At 44.3% G+C, this 20,362-nt stretch overlaps 1 protein-coding gene across 1 annotated transcript in view; it reads left to right on the top strand.

Annotated features, from left to right (window-relative positions):
* Positions 1 to 20,362, top strand: part of LOC147727885 (neuronal acetylcholine receptor subunit alpha-7-like) — a 1,417,517-nt gene that overhangs the window by 909,081 nt on the left and 488,074 nt on the right. The window contains exon 5 of the mRNA XM_086961831.1: positions 4,229 to 4,308. Within this exon, the coding sequence (XP_086817957.1) occupies positions 4,229 to 4,308 (80 nt within the window). The remainder of the gene's footprint in view (positions 1 to 4,228; positions 4,309 to 20,362) is intronic.

Below are 20,362 nucleotides of genomic sequence, written 5' to 3'. Positions count from 1 at the left end.
CATGAGCCACATGATTTTAGGCACACAAATGAAGGTAGTGGTACCTGGTGCCTAAATGGTGATTGATTCAAACCGACTTTGCAAGATGCAGTGGTGATCAAGGCTAAAACATAACATTAAACATTAGAAAATGAGGGCATACGTCCTAAATACAGAGGACAAACATCATGAGTCTCCGGAAGGGATCCGTGACACTCAACCACTCTATAGGGGTACAGAGAACTAGACATTAGGGTGCTGGTATGGGGAAGAAATAGGGGCTCTCAGCAAGCGGTAAAGTGTGCACACTCAGGGGAAGCCTGGTGGCGGTACCACGTTGCGTGGCTCTCCCGTTTCTCCCACTTACTTGGTGTAGTCACCGGATCTGCTGCTGCACCTGTAGTGTCCTGCCTGGAGCTCGGTCGAAAATGAGACTGAGCTACGGTGCTGTTTAAGTAGGCTCTCCAGTTCACAGATGAATCCTAATATCTGCACCCTAATTTCTAGTTCTCTGTACCCCTGTAGAGTGGTTGAGTGTCACGGATCCCTGCAGGAGACTCATGATGTTTGTCCTCTGTATTTAGGAATTAAACCTTCACTTTCTAATTTTTAATGTTTTAGCCTTGATCACCCCTGCATCTTGCAAATTCCGCCCTCAGGTACTAGCACCTTTACCGCATAATATGACTACCCGACATTTTATCTCACCTACTGACACATTTCGCCTACGCACTGTCGCTTTGAATCGCTCACCATTTAGGCACCAGGTACCACTACCTTCATTTGTGTCCCTAAAATCATGTGGCTCATGAATTATGTGTCTTTGTGTTTGTTACGTGTTTGTTCTGTGTCTTTCTCTCTCCACAGGTACAAACCGAGAGGAAAACCTCTTCTTACATATACAGCACCTTAGCGAGTGTGGAAACGAGCTAGCTACTCTAAATAATCACTCTCTTGTTGATTACAAGCACTATAAAGGGCTATCTTTCAACGATTTCAGCCTTTCTCAGGCTCCCTGATCAGCCCTCCCTTTTCAAGTCTCCTCTTGTAATTAGATTTCTCAAAGGCATTACACACCTTTTCCCTCCTATTCTGTTTGTTATGCCGCAGTGGGACTTGAATCTAGTTCTTACTTTTTTGATGTGCGCTCCTTTTGAGCCACTTGATAACTGTCCTCTTCGTTTATGGACTTTAAAGACTGCTTTTCTGGTTTCCATCATGTGCCGCGAACCGCAAGAGTGAGCTCCAGGCTCTTTTCTGTAAGCCTCCCTTTCTGTCGGTCCATCCGGATAAGGTTGTGCTTTTACACTCGTCCTTCCTTCTTGCCAAAGGTTGTCACTGCCTTCCACATCAGGCAAACTATCACCATGCCCACTTTCTTTCCGCCTCCACACCCTTCCAGAGAGGAAGAGAGGCTCCACCGTCTGGACCCAAAACGTGCGCTCTCATTCTAACTGAATCGCACACAACTGTTCCGGGTGGATGAGCAGCTCTTTGTTGGCTACGTAGGCACCAAGAAAGGCCGGGCTGTACACAAGAGGACTATCTCCCGCTGGGTTGTGAATGAATGAATGAATTCCGATTTGTAGAGCGCACATAGCTGCCCTGAGGCGTCCAAGCGCTAAGCATACCGTCTGAGGTTTGGGTTAGAGGAGGCAGGTTCAGCTCCATCATTAAGTAGTAAATAGGAGCGTTTTCAGGTGTTTACGAAAGGAGAGAATATTGGAATTAGATCTGAGATGCTGGGGCAGAGCGTTCCACCTCTTAGCTACATTGTAGGAGAAGGAGCGGCCTCCTGACCTTGATTTCTTTATTGGCGGCACAATGGCTAGATTTGCAGAGGTGGAGCGCAACTGTCTTGTGGGGAGGTAGGGTGTAATGAGAGGGATATTGATTGCCGGTCCTGTAGACCAGAAGGTCTGGTGGGCAATACAGAGTGCTTTGAAGTTTACTCTTTCCTTTATAGGGAGCCAGTGCAGTGTCCTCAGTCCGGGTTTTGCTGATGATCTGCGGGGGAGTTGTAAGAGTGTTCTAGCTGCGCAATTCTGTATTAATTGCAGTTTGCGCAGGGTAAAGTCAGGGGCTCCGAGATACAAGGCATTTCCGTAGTCCAGTCGCGACTGAATTAGGCCCAGAACCACGGTCTTTCTTGCTTCAAAGGGGAGAAGAGGCAGGATCTTCCTGATAACTCTCAGGATGCCGAAGCAAGTGGCAGAAAGTTTTGTTGCCTGTTGATCGAACGTTGTCTTGCGTGTCCCGAGCTACTGTTATCCTCTGGCTAAAAAGGAACCACGGTGGGTTTGCGCACCCATTCTACTAGGGTGACAGCAGCTACTTCTGCACTGGGACGTGGTGTTCCCCTGCAGGACATCTGTCAGGCTGCCACGTGGGCCTCGCTGCACACTTTTACTAAGCATTATTGCCTTGACAGTCAAGTCCGGAGAGATGGCTTCTTTGGCTGTTCTGTTCTTTCTGACTTTCTGGTGTGTTCTTGGTTCGCAGACCCACCACCGGGGTTGGTATTGCTGCGGTATCTTTTCTAAGGTAAGGAATCTATCACTAAGGTGTTTCTTTCAGATGAACAAGTTACTTACCTTCGGTAATGATATATCTGTAAGAAACATTAGTTAGTGATAGATTCCTTACCGCCCCACCCATCCTCCCCATTCTGTGAACTGATTTTTAGGGTTAAGGTCCTCCCTTACAGTGCCCTGGTTTCAATGCACCAGTGGTCAGTATCTTGCATGGCTCTGTGTTCCTGGCGCGGAAAGTCATTTACAGAACTGAGGTCAACGCACGTGGGCCCGTCTCAGTAGCTCCAACGATGTCATCTCTGCAACTACGACGCCAACGACCCCTGCACGACGACACCTACCGACGCGCAGGGGTACTGCTGACGAAAAATGTTCCGGATCCAGTCCGACGCCTGGGTGTAATTCAAAGGTAAGGAATCTATCACTAGCTAATGTTTCTTACAGATATATTGTTACCGAAGGTAAGTAACTTGTTCATCAAGTGATGTTATAATAATTATCATGCAAGGTAATCATCCAGTACACACTCAGTTATCATTCTGCATGCAGTACACTGATCTCCACTAATTAAGCGGTCATTTCTTAAAGCAATGGCAGAAGCTGGCATCACAGCAGTTCCTGTCAAAGCTTTTTGCAGCTTTTTGCAGCTTGGTGCACAGCTCTGTCAACATGACAGAGCCATGCACTAAACTGTTAAGTTTTTTATTTTCAAAACAAAAATCCAAAAGTGGAATTTCTTTTTGAAAATAAAAAAAAGAATGCTCCCCTCACCATGGGACTCCTCTCACATGGTGAGGGTGTCTTTAGCAGTTTTCACAGCCCTTTATCCCTAGGGTTTTTCTGGCAGTGACAGGCAGTGGAAACTGACCTCTAAATCTAAATAGGCAAACAAAGAGCACCCTCCACTCAACAATGTCAATAAAAAGCCCGTGTTGCACATTAAAAGTGATTAACAAGCGTTTCCAGGGTGCCCCACATTTTCTCTTCCAGTGGGGAAGGCTTTATATCTATTCATAAGCCCTCCCATGTGTATCTTTAAGAACGACAAGTCAGGTCCTCTCCCCCCAAGGTGATTCTGACAAGTGTTCAGATACAAATAAAAATGTGATGTGTTTGGGAAGTACTTCATGCAAGCATCACCCAGGGAGCAGTTGGTAGGTGCTCGGCAATTTGCTCACTTTCTCATCGTCAGCACTTTCCCACAAAAGAATGGAAACCAACTCCCAAAACATAAGTGAGAAAAGGCTGTGTGTGACCTAAAACATTTTTTGTGCACATCTAAAAAATGCATTCCCTACAGACCCCTTTTAAAGAAAGAAACCTTCTCTGGCCCTCCAAAAGCTAAAATTGAGTTACCCTAAAACACAATACATTTGTCTTTAATTCGATGTGCCAATACTCATGCTAAAAACCATACCATTTTGTAGACCATGATGAAAGAAAAAAATGCGGGGCTCCCTTGAAACGCTTGATGTTTATGTGTAATGTGCAGCAAGGGCTTATTTTGGTGAGAATCATCAAAAGTACTCCTGAGTACACAGTTAGAAATTTAGATGTGACAAAAAGTGATTGAGACTTTCCCGAAACAATTTACAGTTTTGCATCATATTGTAGATTACCGTAGACTGTTTTCTTAGTTCTGTTGACAACAGGCAGCGCTGCTGGAAATATTGTACAGGATACAGCTATTAATTCTCTCTTATTTTTGTTTCCAGTGCAGATGAACGCTTTGATTCAACTTTTCACACCAATGTCCTTGTTAATTCTTCTGGAGCTTGTCAGTACATTCCGCCAGGTGAGAAGTGACCAGGACATGTTTTGTCTATCATTTGAAAAATCTTTATATCTTTATGGCATTCTGCAATATATAGAAGTGCATGCTTTTTTCATGCAGTAAAGAAACGCATTGACAATTTTCATAATCTACGATGTATTTATGCACCGGCTTCAAAGTTTTGCAGATGTAAATCTTACAGAGCATTTATTCTGAACTAAGAGACAATTTTAATTTCAACAACTTTGTTTCCAGTGGCGGCTGGCAACATTAATATATGGTGCGGCACTCACCATACATTCTGCTGGCCGCCGGGCCCTCCTTCCAGTGCTCCTCTCCCCGTGACAATCTTTGGGGGTGACGAGGAGCTTTCCTTCTAAGTGCAGCGTGAATCCAACCAATCCTGGATCTGCTCTCACGCTGTTTTCAGCTCTAGAGCAGCTCCAGGATTGGTTGGGGCAGGCTAACCCATCGCTTATTTTGAGGCTTGGGGGCCTGTGCCGGCAATCCCTTGGCTATTTCTCAGCTCTGGGATTCCTGGGTCTGCAGTGCTCAGACAGCCGGCCAATCTGACATGCGCACTGAGCCCTGGGAGACATCCTGCAATCTGCAGGAATCTGCCCAGCCCACACCCTCACACTTCGGCAGTGTGGGCCAGTGGCACACAGAATAATAATATGGTTAATATATGTTTTTTCTTTCACGCTCTCCTGAAAGGAGGCTTCTTTCAGAGGGCTGATTTCATGCAATAAAACGTATTTTTTGTATAATAATAATAATAATAATAATAATAATAATAATAATACTAATAATAATAATAATAATAAAATGGTAATGACCATTTTAATATTCTGTGTTTACCGCTGCATCAGCATGTGGAGTGACGCGTTTCCAACCCTGAAGAGACCATCGCTGCATGTAACATCCTAAAGCTCTTCTGCAGTGCACATATTCTAAATGGGTCATATAAAAGGCATTTTGGACAAGTGGTTCACACATGAATCGCTAAGGATATTTGAAGAACTGCACACTCGAGCAACATTTATCGACTTGGTCAGGCAATGTGACTGGAGGTCTCCATGACCGACGGTCTCCATCACTGAATCATCAGAGCTGAAAATCTTAATAAAAACACCTGAGTGTCTGCCTTCTCCGTTTGCCAGGTCCCGTTAACGTTTGTTTCTATCAATTTTAAAGGTGCAACAGCGTTTATGTGTTGATGCACTTTGGAGTAGCCAACTACAATGGTTTACACGTTAACGAGTGAAAAGGTGGCTCTCTGATATTCAGTGTTAGTACATCCCTTAGTTATCAGGAGAGGGGCTGTCAAACAGACAGAACACTTTTACATTTACATTTACATTTACATTTAACACCCCACTAATATTCCCCAGCTGTCATGCGCAAACTTACAATTTAAGGCACTTCTGTGCTTAGTGTGCCCGGTTTTCACTTGCCTCAGTATAAATCCAAAGTGCGCTACATACCTTGACAGTAGTCTGGGCCTACGTGTGATGCTACAGAATATTCTGGAATCAGATTATGTGCCAAAGACTGTGTGATACAGTGTATTAACAAGCTGAACTATATCGAATTAAATGATTAAATTAAATGAAAATACATGTATAAAGCACGCCAAACCCAAAGGTATCAAGGCACTGTATCAAAGATGATATTAGGTTTGAATGGACATTCTTCAATGATGTGATTAATGCCCACATGCCTCAAGCATTTTTGGAGTTGCAAACGGTGCGATTCCTTAAAATCGTCCGTTTGCGATTCCAAAAATGCTTTTTGAGATGCATCATTGGTTTTAGTTGAAAATCGCGAATTTTGCGATTTTCTAAAATGCGATTGCATTTAAGGAAGCGCAATTTTGCGATTCCTTAAATGCAATGCATCATTCTTTAAAAAATTGCGATCTTGAAGATTGCAAGTGAAAATTACCACGAGGTTGAACCTCGTGGTAATTTGCGAAAAATGTTTAAAATGCTCAAATTAGCATTTTAAACACTGTCATGTTACAGACACACATGTCCTTTTAAAATACATTTCCTTTGGACCCCCCCCTGCACCCATGGAATGCATCAACATTTTGCGAATTCCAATTTGCGAATTCGCAATTACCATTGATTCCTATGGGCCTTTTGGCCCATAGGAATCAATGGGACTTGCGAAATCGCAAATTTGAATTCGCATAATATTTGCGATTCGGTAAAAATTGCGATTTTTACCGAATCGCAAATATTATGCACTTTCAATAATGCATCCCGTTTTGCGATTCCTTATTTGCGATTCGGTAAAAATCGCAAATTTGGAAACGCAAAACGGGAGTTTGATGCATGTGGGCACTTATGTTTTTCCAAAGCTTTGAAAAAGCGATTCCGTGCCGTGCGAACCACATGTGGACTCAACCATAGTAATATCTTGGACTACCTGGAATCTTTTTGACCATGGCGTAAAACAACTTATGGCCCCCCCTGCAGTGCAAGGTGAGGTGGGGGGCTATTTTCCTGGTTATCACCACTTTCGCCCAACACCCAGCAATAGACCACAATTTGTGTGAAACAATACCTAAAAAAAAATAATGTAATGAAAACCTAATTGCCTAAATTATTTTCTCACTACAAAGCTTTGCGCACACACTAATCGTGTTTTCTATAATTGACTTTTGTGTGACCCCTCCCTGCCTCAGAGATGTAGCAGTCCATAGAGGACCATCCATGTATCACTACCCCTGGAGACAGCCATGTATTATTGTAGGGTGGGGTAGATCTGTATATAAAGAAAGCATCCGTCATCCCGTGCAGTATATTATAAACCCTGGCGATATAAATATATATATTAAACACAAAACATAAATGTGCATAGAGTAGATCGAAATGAAACTAGTTTATATAATCGTTTGTTATCCTGAAAATAAGACACTGACTGGATTCTCACTGCAACACAAGTTTCAAGTTTATTGTATTTGATTTGGTTCTCCACTGAGAACCACAAATATTAAATGTACAATTTCAATTTAAACAGTTTAGTGTAAAAAATTTCATTCTTAATACAGAGTTAAAAATGGTTTTAAAAATTTGTAAAAATTGTAACATACAAATTCATTTGGCGGAGCTTTGCATAAAATAATCAGTTCCTGTACTGAGTTAATTCTACATTTAAAATAGATTGGTTGAATAAACCTTTTCCTAGCTTTTACCACTATCGCATTTGGGCAGGTAAACAGTAAATGCTCCAAGTCCTACTCTCCGCCACTACACAAGTTACATATAAGACTTTCTTTTAAGTACCACCTATATGTAATGGTTTTTACCGGAAGTATTCAGAATCGGAGCAAAACAATTGATCTCCTAGCTCCATGGTTTAGGTTAAAATGAATATACTGTTGAGGTTTCTTATACTCTATAGATTCGGTGATATTTTTATATAAAGACAGTTTAAACCAGTGCTGAGAGTCAAGGTCAAAGCTGAGTCTTGAAGTAAAGTGCTTTAGAAAAAGTTTCAACTGGGCAGGAGTCCAAGAAAGTAACAGCTCAATCAATCAATCATTGCATTTATATAGCGCACTACTTACCCAGAGGGTCTCAAGGCGCTGGGGGGGGGGGGGGGGGGATCTGCTACTGCTCGAACAACCAGGTCTTGAGTTGCTTCCTGAAGGCGAGGTGGTCCTGGGTCAGGCGGAGGTGGGTCGGGAGGGAGTTCCAAGTCTTGGCGGCCAGGTAGGAGAAGGACCGTCCTCCTGTGGTGGCTCTTCGGATGCGGGGGACGGCGGCGAGGGCGTGGCTGGTCGATCGAAGCTGGCGTTTGGGAGCGTAGAAGTTGAGGCGGCTGTTGAGGTATCCTGGGCCTTGGCTGTGTAGGGCTTTGTGTGCGTGGGTGAGGAGACGGAAGGTGAATCTCTTGTTGACCGGGAGCCAATGCAGATGTCTCAGGTGTCCGGAGATGTGGCTGCGACGGGGGATGTCCAGGATGAGTCGTGCTGAGGCGTTCTGGATCCGCTGGAGTCTCTTCTGGAGTTTGGCGGTGGTTCCGGCGTAGAGGGTGTTGCCGTAGTCCAGACGGCTGGTGACGAGGGCCTGGGTGACCGTCTTCCTGGTCTCGGTGGGGATCCACCGGAAGATCTTACGTAGCATGCGCAGGATGTTGAAGCACGACGAGGAGACCGCGTTGACTTGTCTGGTCATGGAGAGGGAGGAGTCCAGGATGAAGCCCAGGTTGCGTGCGTGGTCTGTTGGTTTGGGTGCGCTGCCTAGGGCGGGGGGCCACCAGGAGTCGTCCCAAGCGGCGGGTGAGGATCCCAGGATGAGGACTTCCGTCTTATCTGAGTTCAGTTTCAGGCGGCTGTTCTTCATCCATTTGGCTACCTCTTTCATCCCTTAACAGCTTGATATTAACCTCTGATAACTTAAAAGCAAATAGGATATTTCTTGAAAATACATTCTTTGATGCTTCACATTCAAATGTTTCTATTTTTAGTAGGGATCGGGGCGTTCCTTTTTCAGCATGGAGGAGATTGTACGCCCACCTGATGTTATTGGCGATTGCTCGGGCATAGGAGCTGGTTAGGGAAAACTCAAGGCGGAGAGCTTGCACTGGTACCGCCTGGGACAACTTCATTAGTTTTCGTAGGATCTTTCCTTCTTTTAAGTCTAAAAAGCTCCATTGAGTTATTGGTACATATTCAAGAGCGTATGTCAGTACTGATGGAACCTTGGCACTGTATACCTTAAGCATAGCAGAAAAATGTCTTTGTCCAGATGCAGCGTAAAACCGTGAAAGTGCTCCCACATGCACATCAGATTTCCGAGTCAAATTCAGAATATGGGGCCTATTTTGCAAAGTCTTGGTGAAGGTTCTTCTCAAGTAGGTATATTCATTTACCACTTCCACCGTTTTTCCCCCTAGTGACCAGATGAATTGAGTGCTCCTTTTCTTGACAGAGAATGGTACTATTTTTGTTTTCGAGATGTTTGCTATTGGATAATTTTCCTCTGCATAGTTGTGGAGTGCCCAAAGGCTTCTTTGCAGACCAAATGGAATTAGATCTAATATAATAACATAATCTGCATACAGCAAAGTATGTATTTTGTGGTTAGCAATTTTTGGTGGAAAGTTGCATATCTGCTGAAAACATTGAGGCAAGTCGCTTAAATAAAGGGAAAACAATAGAGGAGCCAGAAGGCATCCCTGTCTAAGGCCATTTGGGGTCGGGATAGGATTAGTGAGACCCTTTTCCCTCCACATTTGGACCTGGCACCATGTATCTGTATGTAGTGATGATAGTATATGTAGTAAATTGTCCGGGATACCCATTTTGCTGAGTTTTCTCAAGAGTGTTGCTCTGTCCACTCTATCGAATGCAGTGGTTAAGTCGATAAAGGCAGCATATACGACCTGAGATTTTATTGTGACGTATTTATCTAAGATGGTTTGCAGGACAGCGATATTATCAGTGACTGAGTGCTTTGGTCTAAATCTGGCCTGGAATAGGGGAATTAGTCCAGATGAAAAGGCCCAGTCCTTAAGATGATCTAATACTGTTGCTGTGAAGATCTTTCCTGTAGCGTCCAAAAGGGCTATCTGTCTATAATTGTCAGGATGCAGCCTTGTACCTTTTCTGTGTATAGGTATTATAATGCTCCCCTTCCAAGACTTGGGAATGTCCCCAGTAGTGAAAATATAGTTAAAAAGGGGGGATAACATCTTACTCCATTCCTTGGGGTTGCATTGAAGGACCTTGATCGGAAATTGGTCCGGACCTGTTGCTCCTGTTGATCTCGCCTTTCTTATATGTAACTCAATAGAAAACGGACTGGAAACTCCACTGTCCAAAGGTTTTATTTCTGGGTTCCTAGCAAAGTGATTACATATTTCAGCGTTAGTGTTTAGTTTATATAAATTGACAAGATAGAGTTCCCATTCTGATGGAGGCACCGGGATAACTTGTAATGTTTTTTTCGTACCCATTTCTTTAGCTATAATATTCCAATAGGAACGTTGGTTATTTTGTTTCGCTGCTATCTGCAGGTCTAACCAATTTTTATCTTGGGTTATTCTCTTGTTTTTTTCTTTTTCTCTCCTGCGTTGATTTTTCAATTTGTTGATTTCTAATTGTCTAGCTGGTAATTTTTCTAAAAACTGTGCTCTTATCAGTTTATTTAGATAATTTGTATTAGTAGCTAACTTTGATTTTTTGTTTTGAATCTTTATTAGTTGCATCAACTTTTCATGTAATTTTTGTATTAACTTTTTGATAATTTCAAAATTTGTTATCGGATTTGCTGAATGCATTACATGCAAAATTTGCTTTGAATCTATTATGGTGATTATTTTAGTGAGAATTGTTGAATTCCAATGAATCCGTCATTGGGTTGGGTTTGCCAGAACTGTACTGTGGCTATACATAATTTGGTTTGACTGGGACAGTTGTGTTTTCCACTCTGTACTTAGCTGTAGAATAGCATGATCACTACCGTGAACAGAATCAAATTTAAGTTGTAAAACTGATCCAAACAGACCGTAACTACAGATCATGTAGTCCAGTAGCGAAGGATTACAATTTCCCTGTCTTGTGTTTGAGGCAGGGATGTCTCCTTCTACATTGCCATTTAGTATTATTCCATTTAACATGGGTAGTGATGCTATTAGGGTCTTCCCTCTTTTATCCTCCTTACTTTCTTTAGGAAGAAGTGGAATAGAGATTCCCAAGGCCTCTTCTGAGATCCAATTTGCCCATTTAGATAGCACATCATTAGATATTTTCCCGTTGAGATCACCCATAATGAGAAGTGGTGGATAACCATGATTTTCTATTGTTTGTTCGATGTCCTTTAGGATTTCTATAAAGAGTGCATCCATTTTTACTCCAGGAGGGATATAGATGTTATAAATTAATAAATCTTTTAGAGATTCTGAAGGGTTTGTCTCACACTTGATCTTGATACATTGGTGATTCTTTCAGTTAGTTGGAATTATTTCTTGGGCCCATTTGTAATCTTCATTTAATAAGATCGCTATCCCACCTTTCGCGTGTCCTCGATCAACCTTCTCTGTAGGGATATCATATACCAAATATTTCTCCTGATTGAAGTTTTGTGTAGACCAAGTTTCTTGGAGGGCTACTATTGCTGGAGAATTTGTTGTTATTTCAGCCATTTTTTCTTTAGTTTTCCCTGCTATGTTCCAAGAGGAGATCGTCAAGCCTGTGCTAAACCGAGAATTTGTTATCCTTGATTTGTTTATTACTGTTCAGGGTTGCCGAGATCCAGGCCCAGGAATGATCTCTCTTTGTTATTTCCATGCTGGGTATATTTTTACTCCAAATTTCTCTTTCGCCATTCTTTATGGACACAAATAGATTTTCTGCAACTTGATCTAAGGGATTGATCATGGTGTGAGAGGATTGCTTCAATCGCTGCGTTTTGAGAGGTAGTTCTGCTATATAACTCTTTTGAGATCCGTTCGTTAATACTGGGGTCAGATCATAACCATATTTGTGTAAAGTCTCACACTCCTGTAATATAATTCCTGGTATTACTGGAGACCAAAATTCAACAATCGCTGTAGTCGTGTTTGTTTTTTCGGGGGAACATAACTAGTTTTATTTCATTTCGCGCTAAAGATTGTAACGGCTGAATCTTTTGTAGCAGACTAATAATTTGTCGCGATTAAGTGGCGCTTCATCGGAGGGGAATAAGTCTGTGATTTCCAGATAATTAGACCTAGTCTCCTCTGTTTGTGGATCCTTTTTCTCGATAGAAAAAAGGTCTTTTTGGGATCTGTCTTAATGCCGGACTTGTCGGACCGTGTCCTGCTGGTAAGAAATGTGTTGCCTTTGGGTTTAATTTACTCAGTTGGTTAAGGATGTCACTTTGGGTTTTCACCGGCGACTTCAGCTCCTTTGCCTTCGTGATCTGAGACATTTCTGCACTTTCCTCTTAGAGGAGGGTTATTCTGAAATCTTATTTTATGAGCTTTCTTTTTCTTAATTCTTCTTAGCGCCTTTCTCCTTTTCAGTTTAGTCATCTTTTAATTTCTTTTGTCATTTGCGTTTTCTGGGCCCTGTGTGTCATCATTACATTAGTCAATCTCAACAGTTGGTTCAAGATTAGATATTACTGGACTGTTCAATGTAGAGTTTGATTTTCTTTTGGAGAAAATTGGATAGTAAGCTACAGGCTGGTGGGGAGACACTGGTTTGGTTTCCTCCTTGAAAAGGTTTCTGAGAGAGTATATCAGGTTAGGATCCTGTTTACCCTCAGATTCCTTAGTTGAATTCCTTCCGGTTTGGGTTGCAGCTTCTTTTTTTTGAAGCAGAGGCGTTTTTATTGTTTCAACTTTTGAGTTAAAAAAAGAATTCCCCATTACATTTATCACAAACTCCTGTTATTGTTGTTGAGTTTATTTATTCTTTCTTCCTTTTTTCCTCTACTAGAAATTTTAATATTCCTAGTTGGGTATCAAGTGTTTGATCCGAGTTTTCTAATATATTCCCTAGATGAATAAGAACTGCTTCCAGGATATTTTGCAGTGTAAACAGGGATTTGGATATTGGAATGTAATCATTAGAGAGACCTGTATTTTTAGAGAGAGAGAGATCTGGTGATTTTTCAAGGAATCCCTCTAGGTCTGAGGATTTTTGAGGAGTACTGTTCTGAATATTCTGGGTTTCCTTTTGCGGTCCTGTGTGATATATTAAGTCTTTGATATTAATATCTGGAAAGGAAATGTTATATTCTTGAGATTGTTGTATTTTGGGTGATTCCGGTATTATTGGTCCTGATACATTAGAGGTCGGAATTATCTCCTCCAGGTCGATTAAGATACTTTTTTGAGGATCTTCAGGTGTCCTTTGATTTTGAATTTGAGTTTGATGTGTTCTGTCCTTTCCAATCTCTTCATTCCCTTTTTTTTCATTAGCTATCTGATCTTTTTGTACTTGCCCCTGTTCATCTGGGTTTAATTTTGCAAAATACTTTTTAATCCCAGGAATTACTACATACTTTCCAGCCCTTGCCGTCTTGCCCGTACTCTTTCTAATTGCCTCTTCCGTTCCCATCCTCTTCATAAAGATGGTTCTCGATCTTAGTTTTTTATAGGCCATTGTAGTGTAGTAAATCACTTAGTTTTTAGTTGTAGTTTTAATCAAACTGTTTGTACCGACAATATGATACCTGGTGGTTCTTGACCGCCAGTAAGGTTAATATGCTGTCCCCTACTGCCCACTATTTTTAATCCAGCATTAAAGTAAGTGCTCTTGCCGAGTTCCTAGTCGACACAGTCAGAGAGGTAAAGCTCCAAAGTGCCAGTACACAGGTGCGCCGCTCATGCAACACCAAGACTAGCACCCAGTTCCCGCTCCCTAGCTCCGTTTCTTATGAGGTTATAAACTTTTCATGCACATCAGAGATTAGTTACCAGGCATTCATTAGATGGTTCTTGTAATAATAATACCTCTGGTGGCCCCTGCTGTGAGGAAATCCTCTTACTTTTAGTTTAGTTTAGGGCCTGTTTCCCAGTGAGGGTTTTAAGTTCAGATCCCAAACCGTATATTGAATACGGGTAGCCACTTAGATTAGTTTGCAAAACCAATGTGAGTAGTCCATTAAAGTTGGTTTATAGGGGAGCCCCTTATAGTAATTTCACAAGGTTCATATTTTGCTGCATTCAAAAAGAAGGGATTGCAGCTCCACAAAAAGAGAAGGAGTCCTTGCGGAATCAGCCACGTACCTGTCACCTATCATGGGACTTGCCTCGTTCTAGGGACTTTTACAGCCAAAATTCAGCTTGCAGCTTCTTGCATCTCCTGCTGCGTCCGGAGAGCCCTTATGGTTTAGCAGTTCACAGCTCCAGACAGCTCCTAGTGCATCCGGGGAGGCCTCGCGGTTCAACCGCACCCGGGACTCCACTCGCGACTACTGCCGCGTCCGAGGGCGCTCTTGCGGGTCCAGCCGCACCCAGGACACTTCTCACGGCTCCGACAGATCTTCCAGGAGCCGGAAGCCAGAGTCTTGTCCACCGCTGTAAACCACAGCAACAGTGGATGCTCCACACCCAGGTGCACACAGTGGATTCCGCAGGGGCCGACAGACCTTCCAGGAATGAGAGTCCTGTTAAAGTAAAACACAGTCACAGGCACCGTTGAGGTAAAGCACAGTCACAGCTGTCATTTCCAGGGGGCTCCAGGGGGCTCCAGGGGGCTCTTGAGGCTCCAGCCGCACCCGGAGTGTCAGTCGCGGCAGCTGCCGCACCCAGGAGGGTCTCGCGGCTCCGGCCGCACCCAGAACGCCACTCCCGGTTGCTGCCGAGTTCAACAGGCTTTCGCGGCTCCACCCGCACCCGGGGCATCACTCGCGGGTGTTGCCGCGTTAGGGGTATACGCTCATAGCTCCGCACCCAGGACACTGCACGGATTCCTGTTGTGTCCGGGATGCTTTCGGTAAATGGACGGGCTCAGTACAGCCTCTGTCCGCGCCCGGGAGCTGCAGTCGGCGTCGGCGTCTTTCTCGTCTCCTCGCCTCGTTCCTCTACAGCTCTACAGCGCCATCTGCCTCTCCTTGGACCTCAATACCACTCACTGCAACACGATTCAGCAGCCATCGAGGGATGTCAGCATCACTGAAGCCCACTCTGTGAGTGACCAAGCTGTCCTGATTTTGCCCCTGCAAGTTGTTTGTCCCTAATTGTGAGGATCAACTTTGCGCACCCAACACAGCTGACGTAACCACTCTGCACCCGAGTCTCCTGGCCTGGGTGCCAAAGAACCAGCTGCGTCAAGGTCCACTGTGACACAAATTCCTGTTTGGGAGCTCTCAGAATTGTCCTGATGTTCCCCTGTGAAACCTGTTTCAAGGTGGCCTCCCTTCTCTGTAGTACACACAGCTACCAACCTCACTAGCACCCTGCTTATGGCCTAAACCAGGCAGTTCCCGAAGAGCTGCTTGTAGTACTTTGGACCTTGACTCACTACAATCTGAAACCTTGAAGGCGAACCCCCTGAAACCAACTGTACTTACCCGTTACCACTCATCTCCTCTCTCCTGGATCAGGTTAAGACTGCCAAGTATTTTACCAAGCTTGATCTTAGAGGGGCATATCATCTTGTTAGGGTAAGAGAAGGAGATGAGTGGAAAACGGCGTTTTGCACCAAATTCGGATTGTTTGAATATATGGTGATGCCCTTTGGGCTCTGTAATGCACCTTCCGCGTTCCAGTATTTCATAAACGATGTGCTGAAAGACCTACTAGATAAATGCGTCATCGCCTACATTGATGATCTTCTTAACTATTCCGCCACATTGAAGGAACATGAGGGTCATGTTCAAGCTGTATTACAGAGACTAAAGAATAACTACCTGTTCTGTAAATTGGACAAATGTTTTTTCCACAGGTCCAAGGTTGCCTTTTTGGGGTACATATTGTCATCCCAGGGATTGCAAATGGATCCGGACAAAGTACAGGCTGTGGTTCAGTGGCCCTCTCCCACTTCAGTTAAGGACATACAACGATTCCTTGGCTTCGCCAGTTTTTACAGGCGTTTTATCGAACACTTTTTCGGAGATTGTAACACCCATCACCAAACTCCTGAGAAAAGATACGCCTTTTGTATGGTCCTCCGAAGCTGAACAGTCTTTTCGGACCTTGAAGAAAGCCTTTACTGGGGCCCCTATACTTAGACATCCCGACCAACAGAGCCCCTTTGTGGTAGAGGTTGATGCATCCCAAGTGGCAGTAGGAGGAGTATTATCTCAAGCCCACCCCGAGACTGGAGAATTACATCCTGTAGCCTATTATTCTCATAAGCTCACACCTGCAGAAATCAATTATGCCATTGGAGAAAGAGAGTTGCTTGCAATAAAGAAGGTACTGGAGGAATGGAGGCAATACCTATTGGGTTCCAGATACACGGTCACCATAATAACAGACCATCGCAATTTACAGCATCTCAAATCCACGAAAGCTTTGTCCATGAGACAGCTGCGATGGACTCAGTTCTTTGGTGGCTATGATTTTGAAATCCATTTTAGAGCAGGAAGGAAGAACGGTAAAGCAGATGCTTTATCCCGTTTGGGGTTTAATGGTCCCCCAATAGATGAACATCCTCCCTCCATCATAGATACTAATAAAATCATCGGAGGTACCTTCACGGAAGACCAATTCCTGAAGGAGGTGGCTAGCGCTCAACAAAGACCAGAAGCTGATGCCTTTCTCAGGACTCAGATCACTCAAACAAGACAAGGGTTACAATATGTACATGATGGGTTATACTTACCTGAAGCTCAACAGAGACAGACAGTTATGATTTGGTGTCATGCCCAAGGCATAGTGGGTCATACAGGGCATAAGAAGACAATTGAATTGGTGAAACGCTATTGTTGGTGGCCAACCCTGAATCAGGATGTACAACAGTATGTCAAAACCTGCGCTATCTGTGCGCAAGGCAAGGCCTCTCATACCATACCGGTAGGACTTTTATGTCCTATTCCCTCTCCACTGGGCCCTTGGCACACGGTGTCAATGGACTTCATTGTTGAATTGCCACGCACTAAGAAAGGTAATAACACTGTATTGGTAGTGGTAGATCTGTTCACGAAATTAGCCCATTTCATACCTTTATCTGGCCTCCCTACATCAAGTACACTGGCACAAGTCTTTCTACATAACATCATCAGACTACATGGCATTCCTTCTGTTCTTATCACGGACAGAGGTACACAATTCATATCCAAATTCTGGAGACAATTGTGTACTTTGCTACAGATTGATGTTCGGTTGTCCTCTAGTCATCATCCTCAGACGGATGGACAAACCGAACGGGTCAATCAAATCCTGGAACAATTTATGAGATGCCAGTCCCTTCAGTCAAATCAAGAGTGAGATGAAATGATCTGGTTAGCTGAACTATCGTACAATAACAGTCATCACTTTTCTACATTGTTTACTCCCTTCTTTGGGTCCCATGGTTTCCATCCCAGAGTTTTACCCATTCCTCTGTCAGTAACATGTAACACTCCTTCAGTCACCTCTTTGGTTCAGCAATTACAGACAGTACATACTTCCATACAAGACAATCTAGACAAGGCAAAGGTGGCATATAAGAAAGACGCAGATGCCCATAGAAAGCCAGAACCTGTGTATCAGTCAGGAGATAAAGTGTGGCTATCGACCAGACATTTAGCTTTGCGGGGTTCTTGTAAATTCAGACCTAAGTTTATAGGACCCTTTCAGGTGACAAAGGTCATTAATCCTGTAGCATTACAACTAGACCTGCCTCCATCTATGAAAATACACCCAGTTTTCCATGTATCCCTCCTCAAACCCGTTGCACCTGGTAAACGCCTCCAACCAAGACTGAGTCCGGTGATAGTGGATTCAGAAGAAGAATATGAAGTTGAAAAGATCATTGATTCTAGACGTTGTAGAGGCAGATTACAATACTTGATCCATTGGAAAGGGTATGGTATTGAGGAACGTAGCTGGGAACCTGCGAGTCAGATACATGCACCCCGATTGCTACGCCTATTCCATCGACGATATCCCAACAAACCCAAACCTATTGGCGGGGGAGTAGGGGGGGTGTACTGTCGTGCTTGCATACAAAGACGTGGTTGGCAAGCGTCAGCCCCTGATGGTTGGCAAACGCATGGCGCATGCGTGAAGAGCCAAGCATGCGCAGAGAGAACAGACCCGTCATTAAACCACCCCCCTTCCCTGCATTGAACGCTTCGCGTTCCGTTCCGGTACTGAGGTCGTTGGTTTGTTACGTTTCCGGGTCACGGTGGTGGCGAGCAGCAGGATCCGTCGGGTCTTCGCCGGGCGTCGGTGCTTCTCCATTCAGGTACCGTCGACTGTTAGGAGATTCTGGTTGTGCGCATTATTTAGTTATACCTGAAGAGTGTTTGTGTGTTCATACACGCGTGTACGTTTGTTTTGTTTGTTGAGCCTCGAAGCTTTCCCTGAGTTTAAGGGATTTGTTTAGTTTCTATTTCTTATTGATTCTTGATTTGGTTTACCACGCGGTGCGTGGTGGATTTAAGGTGATTTAGTTAGTGTGCCTTCATACTTGGATACAAACCGGGACTAGTGGAGCATTGATACTAGTCCCGGCGCTGAATCATTGTTTACCTGGAACTAGAGGAGTGTTGATTCTAGCTCCAGGCATTAAGGCTTCTTTATATACTATACACAGGTAGGCAGTAGTGGTTATTTACTCATTTCCCTGCATAGAATAGAGACAGGTTATTCACTTTGCATTATATTACACAGGAGACAGAGATTACCATTCCTGGATGCCATCTCTTCCATATTTTACACCTTTCCAGCTTTACTCATCCAACTCCCCTGTAGGTACCTGCTCTCTCTATCAGTATCCTTGTCTGTTACACTTAGTATTACTGCACTAACCATATGTTCTTTACATCTACCTAGGAAGCCGGTATTCAGACATTCTGTGGTTCCAGGAATAACAGTTACTCCTCCGGTGCAAAGACGACACCTGTATTTTCTTTTTCCCCCACTTTCCTTGTTTTGTCTCCCTGTGTTCCCTTGACGGGCATCACTATTCCTGCACAGTGATATAATTCTGGCAGGTGGTGAACCGGTTAGGGGAGACAGGGAAAGAGCATCACCTTCCTGGTACTTCTGAGGCAACATTCGTGTCAAGCATTACACTATGCCACTCTGGGGTGACCAGGAGGCATGGAAGAAGAATGCCCACCGATGTCGGGGATGCAGGAGAGGTTGACGGTGCCCTAGAAATTGCAGCTATGCTGTGGAATACCAGGAGCCATTTGTGAGTTGTCCCACGTCGGATGTCGAAAGCCAGGGGGTCAGTGTCCGGCAGGTACACCAACAAGCCTTGGCAGCAGCAAACAGTTTATTCGACGAAAAGGTGCAATGTCAGGACCAGCAAGCTCCAAGTGACTCACCACGAGCAGGTTAGTCGGAGCAGGCCCGAGCAAGCAGGGTAGCCCACTGGAGCCAAAGAAGACCCTCAAGAGAACACATGGGCCAGAGGCACAGGAGTAGCAAGATGACCTTGTGCAGCTCACCAATGAAGCAGGTGCATGGTGCAGAGGAAGCGGTGAGGGCGAAGATCTTGCCTAAAGGAGTTTCTTGAGGTTGGAGCTTCTTGGAGCCAGAAGATCTCTGGAGGCAACCAGCCGTTGCCTTGGCAACGGCAAATGGACGCAGTGAACAGAAGTTCTGTTCCAGCGGTTCTAACGAGGGATACTGACCTCAAACTCGGTATGAAGACAGTGCAGGCCTTGAGTAATTTGCAAAATGACCACTAGTGTTGCTGAGCCTTTCGGAGTTCGTGGGACTCTAGGATCCGCCGACTGGTCATTTGTGTTGCAGTGCCTGCAGATGCAGGAGAGTGATTTCTTCACTCTAAGGTAGATTCCTTCAGGTGTCTTGGATGTCCACAGGTCTGGTGAAGAACCTGTATGGAGCACGGGCACAGATGTTGCAGAAGACCAGCAGGACGACGAGACCAGGAGCAGCAGGAATCTTCCCTGTTGCAGTCTCGGTTCCCAAAGCAAAGTCCAGAGTGTCCCAACGGTCGAAGTTGAAGTGGTGTATGATTTGAATCTTGTCCCACAACTAATCTAGGGACCCATTCACAGATAAGCTCTTAAGTACCCTTACGAAAGGGTTGGGACTATTCAGGGGTCCCTCCCAGACAAGAAACTGGACAGTGGGGAGGATACTCACATGTCCTTTGTCCAGTTTTGCACCAGAGCAGGAGCCAACAGCTCCCTGAACTTGTTTGAACTGGAGTATGGAAACTGGGCATCAAATGTGCACTTGAAGTAGTCTCAGTGGCGCTGGCAAGTGCCCCCACCCTCCCCAATAGACTAAACCGTGTCTGGGAGGTGGTCACACCTCCCTGTGACAGGATATCTTTTGTTCTGCCGTCCCCTGCTCAAGCTTGGCTCAGCTGCAGGCGGGCAGAAACATGTCTCTGGTCAGAAGCAGCTCTAGCTTGCTGTTCAGTTCTGGAAGACTGGTACGGGGAGCACTGAGGACCTCCCAGAGGAGCATTACAGTGCCCCAACATGTTTCATAC

This window comes from Lissotriton vulgaris, chromosome 3_1 (assembly GCF_964263255.1).
Source record: "Lissotriton vulgaris chromosome 3_1, aLisVul1.2, whole genome shotgun sequence".
Classification (NCBI taxonomy): Eukaryota; Metazoa; Chordata; class Amphibia; order Caudata; family Salamandridae; genus Lissotriton; species Lissotriton vulgaris.
This window is presented reverse-complemented; position numbering and strand designations above follow the sequence as displayed.